The sequence below is a fragment of the Phoxinus phoxinus genome, assembly GCF_949152265.1.
Source record: "Phoxinus phoxinus genome assembly, chromosome: 19".
Lineage (NCBI taxonomy): Eukaryota > Metazoa > Chordata > Actinopteri > Cypriniformes > Leuciscidae > Phoxinus > Phoxinus phoxinus.
This window is the reverse complement of record NC_136894.1, coordinates 12,020,684-12,039,294: the sequence shown is the minus strand read 5'-3', so window position 1 is coordinate 12,039,294 and position 18,611 is coordinate 12,020,684. Positions and strand designations below refer to the sequence as shown.

Here is an 18,611-nt window from a genome sequence, read left to right as displayed (position 1 = left end):
ACATTAAAACAGCAAGAGTTACGTCATATTCCTGGCAAATTAAAATACAGCATGATGGAAAATATACAGCTCATTTAGTCTCATACGAATCATATTTAACACAAACTTATTATTTGGAATGATTTGTTTGTTGTTGTTTTTTAACCAAAAATGGAAGTGCCACCTGTAATTTAAAATGCAGTAGAAGATTCATTTGGTGGTTATGGCAGAGGAGAATCATTAAATAATCCTCTTAATATTGTCACATTTTGGTTTTGTTTCATGTCTGTCATGTGATCCCCTGTTCTTGTCATGTGATCCTGCCAAGTGTTCCCTATGTGAATGTGTCATGTTGTCAATGGTTAAAGGGCCCCTATTATGACATTTTAAAGTTTCCTAATGTTGTTTTGGAGTCTCCTACAACAGGTTTACATGCATCAAAGGTCAAAAAACTGTTTCATTTTCTCATAATATACATTTGCACATCACCAATGATTCTCAAACGACTCGCTAAATGAATCAATCCCTCTAAATCCCTCCTTTCCATGAGCTCTGCTCTGATTGGCCAGACAGCTCGGTCTGTTGTGATTGGTTTACCGCGTACAGCACGCGTCGAAAAAAACCCCCTCCCATTGCCATAACAACGGCAGCGTCCTGAGCACTGATCTATATAATGAAATGTCATTCTATATAGATCAGTGGTCCTGAGGCGTCCTACACCGTAAAACTAAACACAGTAACAAACTATGACGATTTGACCATATCAATCCGAGCGCGAGTCCGATGATGAAACACTAGAAGAGCTGGTAAGTCCCGCCCCCTCCGTAAAACCCCGCTGGACCTCAAAGTTGAAAAAGCGTCAATGCAAGTGAATGGGAGAAAATAATTATTTTCTGGTCCCGTTTGAATTGTGCCATGAATGTGAACATATGTTGTCTGTGAATTTTTTATATAATCTTTCATGTTACAAGTTTGACAGTATATGGTATGATTCGTCGGCTAGCAGTTGTGGAAAAGACATAACGAGAAAGACTACATGTCGCCTATGTGACGTCACCCCATAAAGTTGACTTACCCGTGATTTTCGCCAACCTCAACGATTTTGTCCTCTCCCTGAAAGAAGGCGGTGAAGTGCACCAAAGACAGCCATGTCTAGCGGGATCCGTGAGCTAGAGCCGTGAGCTAGTGGTGTTGACGTTTCAAACGCGCCGAAAGCAGCGAAGAGTTGTAGTCCACAAAGTGCTCTCACACAAAGTCTACCCGTATCAAACTTCTACCCGCTAAATTGTAGCATTCTTCACACGAAAGATTATATAAAAAATTCACAGACAACATATGTTCACATTCATGGCACAATTCAAACGGGACCAGAAAATAATTATTTTTTCCCATTCACTTGCATTGACGCTTTTTCAACTTTGAGGTCCAGCGGGGTTAGCGGAGGGGGCGGGACTTACCAGCTCTATTAACGTTAGTTATTCAACCCGAACCTTCATCGCAAGGACTACTCGAGCAGGACGTTTCAGTGATACGCTACTCAGTTTGAGGTACATTATGAGATGTTGCAATTCCTCACCATCATTATAAGTGCATGTCCATCAACCGATTATTTTACTTGTACTAATTTATTTACAGAGTATGTTTCTAATATATTGCGGTGAACACGTGGAAACTGTATCAATAACAGTGCATGTATGCAATGTATAAGTTACATTAGCCGAGCTCTAGCGTGAATGACTGATGTAAGTTAACATAAACGGTGGTAAAACAAATCTTGCTCCATGCTAATCTTTCCTCCAAGTAGTGAGAACGACAGACAATCTGCATTGATAGACAGAATATTATGTTATAGTGGCCCACAGCTGATTAGCAGAAGTATTTCAGTAAGATAGTGATAACATGAGTTAGCCAGTTAGCAGGAGACCTACACAATGTAAAACTCAAAACGTATTTTGAACAGTAAAATAAAGGTAACAGCCAGGAATAGTTTAGGATTATACTGCTGTAGTATCATGGTAAATATTAATTTTAACCACAGATTTTTCTCATGCTCGTCCTTGGGCAGTGGGGAAAAAAGTCTTTACCGTCACATTGTTGAGCACAGCGTCTCCTCGACATGATGCTGTCCAGTGTCCACACAGGAATCAGCTGCTGGTTTGAGGTTTACGTTTCCCTGGTGTCTGCGAGCGCAATAAGTGGGCGGGTTCCCCAGTTGTTTTGGTAGAAAGTTGTCTAAAATGTTGTGCTTCAATATGTAATTAATGGTTCATGATCAAATTAAATATGTACAGGTCTAAGCTGCATACGTTTCCAGGACAAGCCTTTTTACCATCTTTACCAAGAGTAACGTTAGCTTACCTCTCCGTTAACTTAATTTGGAGTATACGAATCATTCAGCACAACATTGCTAACATTTGTTATCTCGGTTATTTACAGATACGTTAAGCTAAGTGAAATTATGTACAACGCAGCTAGAAGCTAACGTTAACGTTTTCTAATGTTAGGCTAACGTTAGCCTAACGTTACGTTAGAGATGTTAAAGATAACGTTCAAATACGTTGTTGACTTTCCTTAGAACAAATGTAGACATCCTTGTTTAATTTATCCACGTTTAGTTGGTGTTGTGGTCTACCGCATAACTTAATCCAGAGCAGACACTTATCTCGGTTGAGATGTGGCTTGGGAAAGGGTAAAAAATACACACCGTCGCCCAGCCTCTCGGGATACCTAGTGTCGGAGTTGCATGTACCCCATGCACACCATTTGACCGTTTTAAACTTAAAAAAACAAGAAAAAACATAAAAACGAATGAAAACTGACTAACTGCAATGCATTTCAATGGACGTGGAAGCACGAATGTCCGAGACGAGTGTATTGGGTTAGCTATGCGCACTGTGATTGACTCATCGCGTTTGGGGGCGTGGCTTAGCATAGGTCAATTACTTATACCTTCCGAGTCTTTCATTCATTTGTCACGTGACAGACTCAATGAACGGATTGTTCATGAACGACTCATGGACTAATCATTACAAATATATCTCAGATGTGTAAATGGAAATTGCACCAACTCTAAAAGTCCCCTATACTTCCACTGAAATGCCATTAGATACCATATACTATTTATGTTAGTATTCTCATATTCACAGTCAGTGGGGAGGTAGTCTCAGCCTCAGACGTCACGCTCACGGAACGTTGGCTACACGTCTGATGCATATGTTACACTTAACTGGAAACACTTCAGGAATGTCGAAGTCGTCATCTGATTGGTTGAATTTTATCGGATTTCCGGGGGGCGCGAGTGTCGCGTTTATTTTCGGTCCGCCGGGAAACAAAGCGCAGACGTGTGATTGCGGAAGAAAAACTGTTGTGTTTACATGAGTGACAATGAGCATTTATCAAGATCAGCTAAACGTAGAAAGTATGCGAGGTTCACGGCATAGACTCTTTAAGAGATGTCAAGGAGTTTTGTTTGAGGCACTTAGTGGAGACTTTTTGCACGCCGGTCTGTTGTTGTGGGGACATTTTTTTATGCCCCGAAATGTGACGCTGAACGAAACGAACTGTAATTGGTTGTTTGACATATCGGTCAAACGGCCTTATGGGCGGGCCTTGGCCAAAGAAAGCTGCTATGAATTCCAGACCTTCAGCCGTCAGTCTGAAGGTCTGGCTACGCGAGACTAGTGGGGAGGGTACTAAAGTGCTCCAAAATAATGAACCGAAAAACCTTCACTGTACCTGAGGATAATAAAGCAGTTCCAATTATAAGGTAAAATAGTCTATCTGAGTGTGACTCATCAAACAGAAAAACAGAAGAACAGTTTTAAAAAATGTAGCAAAAACAACGTCTTTATTTCACCAGACACCAGTCCAATTGCGTTGTACAGAATCTATCATAGTACAAATACAAATATATTTTCAATACCACATACGAATACCTTTGAATGTATATACTTCATACTTTGTGCAAGAGAATACATTTATCATGTACATTTAGCATTTACACAATTGACATTTGTGCATATCATTGTCTGCATGAACATCACTATCATGATTATTACTCAACCACCATTTGATGAGAAATGATGAATAAAATATTACAGTAGACTGATAATAAACACCATGGTTGGGTTTGTTCACAACATTCCCCCAGGATTCCTGAAATCATCCTGTTTCAGCATTTATGTAAATCACCAGAGCACCATTTAGCCAATCACAAGTGCTTATGACACACCAAATCTAAGACATCATGATGCAGTTTGGAATGGAATACTAGCGCACTGCAAACTGTAAGCATATACTGTATTCTGCCTCGTTTATTAAAAAACAGTATCTCGAACTCTATGCATTCTGCTCGCCTGTAGTTACCATTCCATAAATAAATACGGTTATATGCAGTTTAATAGTTTGCATAAAATCAATCAACTTTTAGGAGCTTAATATTATCTAGTTCATAGAGTGCACAACTTGCCAACTTTTCAGCGGCCTTGGTTCTGGAAGTATTTTTCCCATTCATTTTCCATGGGGATATTATTAGTCATGAACCAAACCAACCAGCTACAAGGTTAATCACTCACAACATTATACATTTTCACATTTTTAGCAAAATAGTGTTTGACAAAATAGACAAAAAGCCTGTGTACTTATTGGTTTCAATGAGGCAAAGAACTACATACAATCCCAAGAAGCATTGTGAATGACAATTTAAACGATGGAACAATATCAAACTATTGATTTAAATGTTGATTATGTATATAGAAATATGTTTATATGTATATACATACATGTATATACAATTTATTTTACGTTTATTGCAAAATATGCATATATATACAAATATTTAGGCAGTTTGAGAGTGCAGGGAGACTGACACTAAAACATTTGCAATGCTGCATGGGATTGTAGTTCTTTCCATTATTAAAGCCATTAAGTACAGCCTTGTGTTGGAAACTGATTCTACATCATTCACAGTGCATCATGGGAGTAGGCAAGCGCTTAAGTGTTTTTTTGGCGATTTACTTGTTTGTGATTCTCTGTTTGGTCAGCAGAATCATGGGTAATATAGTTGCTGATGGCAAAAGAGTAACAACCTCGTACCTCACAAAATAACTTTCTTTGAAGGTTTGGAAGTCATTGTTAAAAATCAATTCTCCCATGAAGAAAATGAATAGGATTTTCACTTCCGGAACCCGACGGTTGCACTCTATTGCAGTTCAAGTCAAGAGCATTGCATTGTGGTACATAGTACCCTGCCGTATACTGTCCACATTATACATACCAAATACTGCAGTAGGGTAGTATGCTAGTATGCTATCCCGAAGTCAACCTCTGTCAATTTACGAAACCAGCAGCAACATTTCAAGTATGAGGTAATAACAGGTCTCTAAAATAATGAGCAATGTGCTATTGTCACAAGCACTTATGAATAGACAAATGACTCTCATAGTCCCTGTAGGGATTTTTTTCTGTACATCCTGTCCCTCCAAATGAGAGAGAGTCTTTGCCACCGAAAAAAAACTTTGCCGTACAGGCCCGCTGATGAACCCAAGCCACGCACACTGAGAAAAAGCAAGATAGTTTACGAGCTTCACTGCGGCAAACAGACGCACAGCTGTTGGGAAAAGCTGCCATTGAAGACTGTCATTTCAAGGGGCTCCGCAGACAGGAAACTGCCATTATGCATGATGAGGTAACCAAGAACTCATTAGAGCAAGGAACAGTTCCTCTGTCCTCGGCTTAGAAACATGTATACTGTACAGTAGGGTCTCAGTTGTTTCAATCAGGAATGTACCGTGGTTTGAGCGATGACTACACAAAGCAGCTGATGAGTGTGTGAATGTGTGTGTTGTTAAGTAAAGTACCGTATTGCACGCTCATCCGAGTTCTGTTTAATGAACTAATTTCCCTTTATCGTTGCTTGGTATTAAACGCAGATGACAAAGATGGCTGCGCTATGCGTTTTTAATGTTATTTGCATTTCAAAGTAGCAGCATCCTGTGACGGCTCCAATATGGCAGGTGCCATTTAGAAGCAAACTGCATTACAATGCTGGGAGATTCAATCTGCAGCTCTCAGCTACACAGGGGATCTAATAAAAACCAACCCCCCAAATCTGTGATGAAATTACATCTCTTCTGTACAAAGCCTTCAAACGCCTTCAACAGCTTGTGAGTTCTAATACATTATCCCAGCATGCTCTGGGAAAAAAAGCTGTCTATAAGCAAACCAACATCATTTCATTATATCATTGCAGCTTATTGTGAAGCTAGGCTTTTTTAAAATGAAGGAATTATGAGTGATTTTTGTCCATTGGCAGGGCGTAGCAGTTGCTAAGGTGTTCTGGTTGGTTGCTTACAAAAAAGTCCCTCCTTCAACGTACAGTCAATTTATGGGATTTTTACTTAACGTTTGCCTGGTGAAAATCATAAGTCTGATCACTTATCACACTCTTCAACAAGCTACACGATTCGAGGCATTATTTCTGTGATTCAGGATAAAAATCCCTTAAAAAGTCAGTTCAAAATTAGGTAGTGGGAATAATAATAATAATAAAACAGGAAGGAAGGAGTCTGTTGACGTTGGTCACAAGACACTTTGTAATACTGTCAGCTGCACGTCAGGGAAAGAATGTTTATGAGGTCATGCTGAAATTGGAAAATTTGTAGATAAACAATAAGATATGAAGTTTTCAGATGAGAAATGCAGTTCAAGTATGGTGTCAGCAACACCAAGGTCAAGGGTTCACCTCCCAGGGAACACATACTGGTAAAATGTAAACTTTAAATGTACTGTAAAGCGCACTGGATAAAAGCATTTGCTAAATGAATAAATGTACCTTATTGTTACCACACTGGCTAGCTATTGCATTTGGACCACTACTGAGAACTGTGGGATATTACTAAGGCTGGGTATTGGCAGCGTCCTCGCTATACAATACATATCGTGATACATGTTGCAATTAAATATATCACAATAGTCCATGATATCAAAATTGAATTGCGATTGACACTGCAATGCGTGTGAATCGGTCAGTCTCTCAAATGAGGTTTCAGAGACTTATTTATATGACCTGTTGAAAATATGAAATATGAATGCAAAAAAATGTTTGATGCAAGGTAAGAAAGTATCGAAAAATTGTGGTATTACGATATGTGATTGTTTTGTAGAGTCCTAAAAGAGTCCTGTTTTAGCATGTCATTCTTCGTACACAATTTTCCGAGTTAAAATCAGCTGAGGGAGGGTTATTCATTTGAACTGTGTAATGCATGTGTGGTTTTCAAATATGGTGTCACATCAAATGATGCAATCAAAACCAGATTCTCAAGCCTCCTGTGTGTAACATCCCATGAATCACAGAAAGTGTCGGAAACAAAAGAAACAAACAAAGAAAAAGATGGAGAAAACTGTGGCCCGCGAATCAAGGTAGCTTATTTTTCTTCCTGCTTCTCACTTCACTGTGTCCCCGCTTGCATTTCGTACCAGTTCCTCCAGCGTCCCGGGACTCACTTGTAGAGGAGCTGCAGTCGTCCAGGGTGACAGTTGTTGCGGTTGATCTTGCCGTCGGGCTGGTACAGGGTGGAGGAGTTGGAGAAGGTGGGAGGGAGGGAGTGGTTGTCAGAAGCAGGGAGGGGGTATCCTGGTGGCGGGAGGAGAGATTTGGGATCGTTCAGAGGAGTGGGAATGGAAGGTGAGCTGTGGTTCTGATTGGAGGAGGTGGGGCGTTTTCTGGAACGCAGGGCCTGTCGCTCTGACAGCTGATTTCTCAGCTCTGATACACGTTCCTCTTTCTGTTGGAATGAAAATACAAAACTAAATTAGAAACTGGGCCTAAAAATATGAAACCTATCTGTGCAGTTTTGAAAGCCACTGAGAAAGGGAAGCTGAAAGTAAACTTGACAATCTGCCACAGCTCTCATGACATCTATTGTATCAGACAGGATAGGGCCAAATTCAGAATTTAAGAATGAGTGTCCCTTTGAAGTCGGAATTTGAATTGGATTGGCCACATGACATGACCCACAGGATGCTGAGTTGGAATGACAAGAGGAGGATTTGACTAAATCCCAATTTAAGAAATTCAACACAATCACACAAATGGGGAATTTAATTTTAGTGTTGTTATTGTTAACTAAAACTAAAATGAAAAACTCTGTAAATTGAAATAAAGCCTAATTAGAATAAAATATGAATATTACATGAAAACTGAAAACATTAGATGGCAACTAATGGTTACTAATTACACTGTTAATTACTGCAAAAACAATAGTATCGACACAGATAGTTAGCACAAAATATCCTCCAGGTTGTTTTGAGATCACTGAATAAAATAAATACTGGGGTCAAATTTGGAATCTATTTATTATATCACTTACTGAGCTTTTACTGCTCAAAGCTGTGTACTTATATGTTAACATTTTGATGATCTCATTGAATTCTTTATATGTATTACCCTTTTTCAGATCTCAGTGTTCAAATCCTGAGGCTGAGACAATCATTGGAAATTTAGTTTGATGTTTTTACTGTTTTATATATATATATATACATTTTTTTTTACTATATAGTGTATATATATATATATACTATATAGATAGAGATACATAATATAACAATGACATGTAAGGTATTCATAAAAACTACACTTACAGCAGTTACATGAATTTCTTTAAATTCTTGTTCCTTTAATTAAAAGTACAACTCTGCATCCTGTTTGCTCATTCAAATAAAATTCTAAACAAATTCAAAAAAGGCATTCTCAATTCAGTTTTGAAATATGTTCAATCCTGGTATCAGACATTCCGAACAGTGTGCTGGAAAAACTGAATGTGACACAGAACCTCCTGGATGATCTTCTGCAGCTCTTTGTTCTCTCTCTCCAGCTGGCGGGATTTCTCCTCATCGTTGTTGTTTGTGGATGAGCCGGTCTTCATGGTCTCCTGCTGGTCCGACTGCCACTCACCTCGAGTGATAAGCCTCCGCATCTACACCCACAAACACACACCACACTAGGTATGACAAAAGACCAGATTCATGTCGACAGAATATTAATGTACTGCAAGCTGGACAACAAATACGGTCTACTACTACCTACTATTTATTAAAAATAGAGTGCAAACCGATGAGCAGCAGGCAACAATAGAAATAATAATAGTAATAAAAAATGATTTATATAAAAAAATACAAAAATGAGTTTGGTTAAAATTTCAGCACTCGTTGTGTGTTCTTTCCTCCAGGTTTGTGTTTCCACAGCATGAAGGTAAGATCTTACGGGTTTATGAATGAACCGCTCATTTTAAAATCTTCCCGGTCTACTGACATTTCTTATGACATCCGCTTCAAATATTACAATGCTCATTATAACTTTCGTTACTGTACAAAAAGTAAAACCACTTCACCAGCTAATTACTGTTCGACAGTGATGCCATAGAAATATACAGAGCTACTGAAAAATTCACAAAATTCTAAAGATGGCTGCACGCTTGTTTATCTGGTGCATAAGGTCTATAACATGAATAAAGGCTTCCTTTCTTTGTGTTTATAACTGCTTTTATTGGCTGTTGTATAATTGCAGTGTCTTCACTTTCCTCTCTTTCCTGTTCTTTTGAGATGTCTAATAACACCTGTCCTCCGATGACACTGATTACACCACATCTCCATGGCATCATCATTCAGCGCGCTTTAAGATTTCATGAGAAGACCGCATATGTCACACAGTAACCACTCTTTGATCACTCCTTCCTTTGCTCTAGTTATCCACCATTAATATTCATCACTGTAATACAATATTTACATTAGCGCTCCTTCTTGTTTTGAGAAGATGATCTTCTGTTGTACCTTGGGGACGAAGAGGACAACTAGAGTGATGTAGACGGAGAAGATGATGGCCAGCGAGGCGAAGGCGAATGAGGCGTCCTGCTTAGACGATAGAATCATGGTGACAGGAGCGGTAATCATACACAACACCTGAAAGAGAGAGAAACAGTTACATATACAAGTGTTTCTTTAACTATGGGTGCTTACGAAACACATTTTTTTGCCCTCTCACTAAATTAATTGGTCTACTATGGAAGCTTGTTTCCGACACAGAATAAAACATAGATAATTGCGACTTTATATTACGCAATTCTGACTTTAAAGATATAAACTCGCAATTGAGAGAAAAAAAGTCAGAATTGTGAGATAAAAAGTCGCAATTACCTTTTTTATTTTTTATTCTGTGGCGGAAACAAGCTTCCATAGTCTGCTGTCAAAGTCCAAGACAATGTTGTTATCGTTAACTAAAACTACAATTCTTAAAAATAGTTTTCGTTAATGACAATAAATCTGAAATAAAATGTTAGATGTTAAATATAAACAACTACAAGTGCTGTTTTGACAACTAACTTGAAGAAAATCAAATAAGTTTAAATTGAAGTACTAAATAAAAACAAATTAAAGCAAAATAGAAATACTAAAAAAGCTAATAACAATGATAACAAATAAAGCACGTGACAAAAATGTATACTAAAATTAAAGTGAAAATATAAAAAAAACTAATTTAAAATATGAATAAACAATGTAATATAGTAATAATAACACTGGTCTATCAGTGGACATGCATGCATCACAAGAGGGTTCTATAATTTTTTTCTGAATTATGTTTCTGAGCCAACAAATATCCCAAATTCTTAAATAATGACAGAATGACAGGTATACATATGTTTATAATAAAATGCCACAGTCCTTCGTCTTGTTAAGGCTAATTTCATAGCTAGCATTTGATATATTCTAAATATACACAAGTATTAGTACACTTTTTGCATTATTTGTCAAAATATTATGATTGGAAATGTTCCTAAAAGTAGCAACAAAAAAATGATGAAGGAATTATAATATGTTTACAAGAACCTTTTTAATGTTGCGTTCATATAACAAAAAAATAACAAAAAAAAAACTTATTTTGAAGGAGAGGAGAACAGAAACCAAGAGAGAAAGAAGTGAATCAATAAATATTGATCACCAGTCAGTCGTTTCTCACACAACAAGTAAAATCTCATCCAGGCTAGCAAAAAGAAAATGTTGCCTGGCATCAACAGAGGTGATCTTTTTTTGCAGGGTCATTAGTTATTTGGACAGGGCAAAAAGTGCAAAGCAGTCTCTATAAATCGAAGCAGTTTATAGCTGGAGTAACAGCAGTAGCCAGCAGCTTTCACGCTTGAATCACACCATGGCAGAGCATTAATGATGCAACAAAATCAGTATGGTTTGAGTTTAAAATGCACAGCCATGCTAAATATTGCAAGCAGTAAGTGAATCCTCATTTACTGTCATTAAATGGAAAAGAGCAACCAGGGCATTCTTCAAAATATCTTGTTTCGTGTTCCACAGGAGGATAAAAGCAATCCACAGGGGATTCTATTTTAGAAACGGTTTCTATTTCTACTACATTGCGGCTGGAACAACAACAATGATATTTGCAGGTATTGATTATGTGCTTTATTTAATGTTAAAAGCAACTAATTTGAGTTTGAAAATCCTTTCAAACTGTTCAATACATTCAAACTGTCAACTCAGTTTGAACAAAGAAGTGTATTCTATGACAAAGTTTATTTCAGTCACTGAGTATGTATTTTTAATGATGTTAAAATAGTGTAATATTTATGAATTTGATTACGTATCCATTTCATTGCGAGTGCAGCGTGCTTCCAGAGAGACTCCGCCCACACACTATTCCAATTGGCTGTGATTTTTGATTGATTTGTTGTGTCTTGTTGTTGTGTCGCATCTGGTGTGGACAGACAAATTGCTTGTCGCTGGAATATTATTGGATCGCGTATGGTTAGGACACGGTGATATGGTTTTGGAACAACATAAGGGTGAGTAAATGATGACACAATTTACAGTATGTCCTTATTTTTTCATCCTCATGTCGTTTCAAACCCATTTGACTATCATTTATTTAGTGGAAAAGAATCTCTGCAGATCTTTTCCATATAATGACAGTTGATAGTGATCACAACTGTCAAAATGCCAAAAGAAGGAAACTAAATACCATAAAAGCACCATAGCAGCTATCATGTAAATATATATATATATCTCTATTGTACATTCGATTTCTTGATTTGGGAGTCAAACAAGTCAAAATGTGAGTTTAATAAATCTTATCAGTTTCCTGTGAAGGAGGTGAGCTCTTATTGTCTTTATTATTGTCATCCAAGCAGCTGAAATTCTAAAAAGTGATGGAGTTTGTAATGACATGACAGATGGCGTCTGAAATAATTTCTTTAGCAGAATGGGCATTCGCTAAGGGCCAGGAGTCAGCCTGCGACTTGGAAAAAAAGAGAGAGAGAAAAGATTAAAATGCAAAATTTGGCCCCTTGCTGATCTACAGTCTCTCCCTCAATTTGAGCTTAAATTGGGTTCAGTGTATAATGGGTAATCCTTGGAGGACGAGATGGAGAGAAACACACTGCTTCAAATTAAAAGCCTACAATGAAATAGCTGATTGACAAAAGCTTTGTGCTTCATTTCCAATCAGCCTTCGCCACAGAAAACAGACCAAAAGTCTTTATGGTAAATGAAAAGAGATTCCCATGTATTTACAGCGTGGTACGACCTATTATACGTGTTATCAGCGTGGTACGTGCTTCTTTCGTGACTCGTGAGCCGTGGGGACACGCTGAAATGCTAAAGTGGAACAGATGAGACGATGGGCAAAAACAAACAACTTTCAACATTACTCTGGGACCACTTTACTTGAGTTTTCTAACTACTTTGGAGCTCCAGTCCCGTCAACTGACGTGCAAGCTTATTCCCGATGATGAGGGGAAGCTCTTTTCCCTCCCTTTCCCTGTCCTCTGGAAAGCTCTGCGTCCCTGGACAGCATTCGAGATGACAGGCTCAGACACTTCACTTCCATCAAATCTAGCAGAGCCACACTGAAACGCTCCAGGCATGTTCTTCCTGCTTATGATTGTGTTGTGACACACAACAGCTCCAGACGGATGCTGCGTCCAATTCACACGCCAACTCCCAACTAAACTTGAGCATCGAAAGAAAAAGAAAAAAACCCTCTGTGGTGCTATTTCAGTCATGTCAGCCGAACAGTTCTACCTTTTAATTGGACAATATTTGGGTAACAACTGACATTTCAAATGTCACACAAGGCGCTCCTTAAAATGTCTACAGGGATAAGTTTAAAAAGATGAACAGACTCACCGAGACATTGTAGATGGCCATCCCAACAGCTCGATGATCGTTTATTTTTTCAGTGGACACAGATTTGGTTTCATAAGCCAGAAAAATACCCAGAAGCAGCAGCAAACCCTTATAGCCATACACGACACCTAAAAGTCAAAACAGAGACAAATATAACGAACAGGTTTCCCAAACATCCATATTGTTTAATCCCAAATCCAGGGCCGCCGGAGCAACAGGGGAGAGCTGGCTTTTGACCCGGCACTTTTCAAAAGCCCAAGCACATGCGATAAAGGGTTGAAATGCGCTTTGTCGCTCACTGCCGTTTAAGTGTGTGTTGAATCAGTATGGCTAACATTTCTACATTTTCATTTAATGTAAGTGAGCTATGCTTCTGATTGTAATTTTGCATAATGTAATGTATGTGCACAGTTCAGTTGTATGATAGATTTTGCCCTCTTTATATAAATGTGGTGAAACTGAATGTACTGTACAAAGCAAACTGTTAGCTGAAATAACCACAGCACAGTACTGTAATAAGCGCGTACAGTTTATGTCAATCAGATGTGCCTGACAGTTAGTATAAAAACAGTAGCACATTAAGGACTCGCTATAGCATGTCAGCTTAGCATAGCGTAAAAACGTCAATTTATGAGATCAATACCTTGTTTTTGATCTGTCGAGTGTTTGAAACAACGTCTTTCTGTGACCTGATGTGGCTTCTTTTCATAGAATGAGAGAAAATATTATTTTATCGTATTCTGTGATAGGCTATGTCGATTAGCATTGCGTTATAAATATAGGTCTAATAAACTGAGGTCAAAATGGACATTTCGAATGAGGTATTGTATGTCAAGATAAAAAATGAGATTACATATGCAGTAAACAAAAAATATTTTGGAGTCAGTAAGATTTTTTTTTTTTTAAAAGAAGAAAAAAGAGAAAGAAATTAACCCTTTTATTCAGCAAGGACACATCACTGGTCAAAAGTGACAGTAACATTGATAATACCGGTAAATGGTTCTTGAGAAGCAATTCGGCATATTAGAATGATTTCTGAAGGATAATGTGACACTGAAGACCGGTAATGATGCTGAACATTCAGCTTTGTTATCACAGGAAAATATTACATTTTAAAATACATTCAAATAGAAAACAGTTATTTAAAATTGTAATAATATTTCAAAAATTTTGATCAAATAAAAGCAGCCTTAGTGAACATCTTTCACAGTCTTTCTGACACCAAACTTTTGAAATGTATTGTAAATGATCATACTATTTATTAAATCAAGCCAAAAGTCTCATCAAGTTGAAGGATTTTTAAACATTTATAAAGTGCTTTAAAAACAATATCTACAACAATTCCAAGCATATATTGTATCTATCAGTTATCTATTATGTGTTACTACTGGCTGTTGCTTGTGTATTATTTATAGTCACCTTCTTCTCTGACAATTAAATCCTCTGTAAACACTGGCGATGTAATGAAGGTCGCAGACAGGGGAGTGCAGATTCAATTTAATTGAGTGCTTGCTAAAAAAAACGGCTCACTCTCAGATTATCATTTCAAGTCCATTTGGATTTGGATGTGAGCAAAAATGGTGCTATCTAGAGTGTGTGAGCTGTTTACTAAGTAATTAGTCCATCATTTCCCACCCGTTTGATGCATTCAGGGCGATGCAAACATGATAGGTGGACATTATCACACTGACAGGGTAATCAGTCAGTCACAGGTGCTGCCTGCTCTCATGGCTTTTGCCTGGATCTAGCCATTCATCCCTCACATTCACAACACACTATACAATTTGAAAAAAATTGGTGTAGGATTTACTTTTAAGCAATTTTCACTCCCAAAATTGCTAGTAAATTTCACAAATGTGACCCTGGATGACAAAACCAGTCACATTGGTAAATTTACTGAATAAATTAGCTTTCCATTGATGTATGGTTTGTTAGGATAGGACAATATTTGGCCGAGATACAACTATTCGAATATCTGGAATCTGAGGGTGCAAAAAAATCTACCGGTAAACATTGAGAAAATCGCCTTTAAAGTCCATTTTGTCCATTTATGTTTGCGATTTTGCTGCATTCACTCACAAATATATTTACGGTAAGAAATTGACAAAATATCTTCATGGAACATGATCTTTAATAGCCTATCCTAATTATTTTTGGCATAAAAAAAAAATCGATAATTTTGAACCATACAGTGAATGTATGCTATTGCCACAAATATACCCGTGCAACTTGTGACTGGTTTTGTGATCCAGGGTCACAAATGATAACGAAACGGCAAGTAACATATTGAATTAAAATTAAAATGTAAAGATTGAAATTGTGTTTTCTTGTAAATAGTACTCCAATAATCTTTGTTTTATTTACAACTTTAAATAAATGAGAACTTGAGAAACTCTCAATGAGAACTTTGCTATATTTGTTTTTGTTTGGTTCTGTGCAAATCCGTTATTTTTCTCATCCAGATTTTGTGAAAGGAAGCTGCCTTCCATGCATCTTTGAACCAAATGCCCCATGAAGTCAACCTACTAATGGTTTACTTTGAGAAACTGTAATGGCAGATTTGTATCATACAATATTTGTATGACAGGCCTGTTTATGGGCAGCATGTGCTCATTTCTCAAGGACTCTGTCTGAAGAACACACTGAAGGCTCATGTTAATGACCGTAACTGGAAGAGCAAGGCCGCTCCAATTTGTCTCATAAAGGTAGCAATTAATTTGTTTAATTACTTAAACACTTACAAGAAGGAAACACCTGAGGAGAGAGGCTGAAGGTCAAAACCATCGGGGTTCCTTCATTAAATCACTTTCACACAGACACAGGCTCATGGGCTTTATTTTAGACAGCGACTATTTTTTTGAGCCCAACACCATGATGAGAAGTCATGATGAACAAGAGAAGAGAGACATCGTGGCCACTGTTAACATCCTTTATTTGCATGCACTGTCTGCGTTTTAATATCCGATTCATTATAGGAATTATGCAAATCAGGTAATGACGCAAACATGGCCTAAAAATAACACTGACCACAATTTGCACGCTGTAATTCCCCATATTATGGGTCGGTTCTAAGCAGAGGAACCGTGTCAAAAATAAGTACACTTTAGCATAATTATTTTTTTAAATTGACCTATTATGGAAATCTAAAATATACTTAGTCATTTCTATTATGGAAATCTAAAATATACTTAGTCATCATTTCTATTAAAACTTGTAAATCATGAATTACATTTTTAAATTACACATTTTTAATGATGATGTTAGTTTAGTACATTGTACTAACTTGCATATAAAATTGAATAACAGACAACAGTTAAAATTGTAAGCAAGTACTTGCTTTAGTCAACAATAAGTGTGTTTTAAAGCATGACATAGGATTTTTGAAAATATTGATTTTATATGTAGTTTAAAATAAAACTTTTAATTTTACATTATTACAAAGTATCCTTAAGTGTTAAGAAACAGCATTGCTATTGTACTATCTGAAAGTAAAGTTTTTAACTTAAAAATATACCTTGAAATATTTAAAGTACACTACAAGTGCACATTCATTACAATTAAACTAGGGTGACCATATTTTAGTTTTCAGAAAAGAGGACGGGGGCGTAGTTTGGGGAGGCAAGGTTGGAAGGGGGGGGGGGGGGGGTGAATGCATCAAAAAATACTTGACAAATGCATTCACAACATTGCAAAGTATGTTATTGTACTTTAAGAGATAAAGTAACACATCATTTCCATTCAATGTTTGGCCTGCAACAATAGAATATAATTATTATTATTTTTTTAGCTTTTAACACCTTTTACGTGGAGTAGCACGCCACTTGGACACAGGCCGGGGACTGATCATCCCTGGCAGGGTCGCCTGGGCGAGGGTGTATGTTGATTAAAGACCCGAAACACCTGTTCATCACTGATGACGTGTCCAAGAAGCACCGAAAGGTGTGTGTTAGAACTTTCACTTCTGGCTCAGCCAGTGACTTCTGGGAAAGACCGGATGACGCCCATGAATAGTATGGCAACGGCTGGAGTGACAGCTGACAGCGCGGAAAGACGGCACCTGGGGCAGTGAGGGTTAGCAGCCCCAACTGCAACTCCTGTGAAGGAGCACCCAGGCAAGCTATGAAAAACCCTTCTGAAAAATACCCCCAGGGATTCCCGAGAGGGGGAGAGGATGAGAATCCCAATTGGACAGACTTTCAGGCTATGACCCAAGCAAACGGACAACCGACAATGAGCACAGTATGTATCTGCGGCAAGGTTTTCAAAAACCCGACAGGTCTGAAGATCCATCAGACAAAGATGGCCTGCCTTAAGGGTGGGCGAATGTAGCAAAGCACAGGGGCAGTAGCCAGTACCTCAGTTTCTGGAGTGCCGGTTGCAGAACCTGGTCAGACCGAGGAGGAGCCAGGCCCGGAGCCATACCACACCACAGTCCCCGAAACCTCCAAGCAGCACCAGCCTCTTCTCAAAGCAAAAAGCCAGAACAGCGCCGGGTGAAGTGGCCTGCCGCTCCATCACGACCAAACCGGCGAGAGGTAAAGATCAGCCAGCTGAGACAAGATCTACGATCCCTGAAATGCCAGTACAAGGCAGCAAAGGAGGAGGAGAAAACGGCCCTGGCAGAACTCAGAGAGATTGTAAGGAGGAGGCTCACCACACTCAGGCGGGCGGAGTGGCAGCAAAAAAAGGGCAAGGAGCGAGCCCGCAAGCATAAGGCATTTATCTCAAACCCCTTTGGCTTCACTAAGAGACTCCTGGGGCAGAAGTAAAGCGGCAACCTCAAGTGCTCTGCAGAGGAGATGAACCACCACCTCAATTTTACATTCAGTGACTCTGCTAGGGAGCAAGATCTCTGCCTTGCGAGAAGCTCATCGAACCTCCAGCGGCCCAGTTCAACATCTCCGGGCCCACCTTGAAAGTCAAGGAGGCGGTAATGGCAGCAAGATCAAGTTCCTCTTCTGGTCCCAGCGGAGTACCTTATAGGGTCTATAAACAGTGCCCAAGGCTACTTGTTTGACTCTGGAAAATCCTGAAGGTGTTTTGGCAGAGAGGGAAGGCGGCTTCCCAATGGAGATCAGCCGAGGGTATCTGGATACCCAAAGAAGAGAATGCTCTGCGTCGAAGGGAAAATCTTCTTCAAGATCGTGTCCCAACGGCTAATGGAGTTCCTCTTGAAGAACGGGTAGATAGACACCTCAGTGCAGATGGGGGGAGTCCCAGGAGTACCGGGATGCTTAGAGCACACAGGAGTGGTGAGCCAGTTGATCCGGGAGGCCAAGGAGACCTAGCCGTACTCTGGCTGGATCTTACCAACGCCTACAGGTCTATACCCCACAAGCTGGTCAAAGAAGCACTGACAAGACATCATGTGCCATAGACGATCCGCAACCTCATTCTAGACTACTACAGCAGTTTCAGATTGAGAGTTTCATCAGGAACGG

The 18,611-nt window shown here is 38.7% G+C and overlaps 1 protein-coding gene across 1 annotated transcript in view; it reads right to left on the bottom strand.

Moving 5' to 3' along the window:
• Window positions 1-3,801: 3,801 nt before the first annotated feature.
• gabbr1b (gamma-aminobutyric acid (GABA) B receptor, 1b) overlaps window positions 3,802-18,611 on the bottom strand; it is a 119,196-nt gene continuing 104,386 nt past the window's right edge. The window contains exons 21-24 of the mRNA XM_079589866.1: window positions 13,171-13,298; window positions 9,808-9,936; window positions 8,811-8,954; window positions 3,802-7,763 (exon numbers count right to left, since the gene is read on the bottom strand). Coding sequence (XP_079445992.1) covers window positions 7,479-7,763; window positions 8,811-8,954; window positions 9,808-9,936; window positions 13,171-13,298 — 686 coding nt within the window. The 3' untranslated portion in view covers window positions 3,802-7,478. The remainder of the gene's footprint in view (window positions 7,764-8,810; window positions 8,955-9,807; window positions 9,937-13,170; window positions 13,299-18,611) is intronic.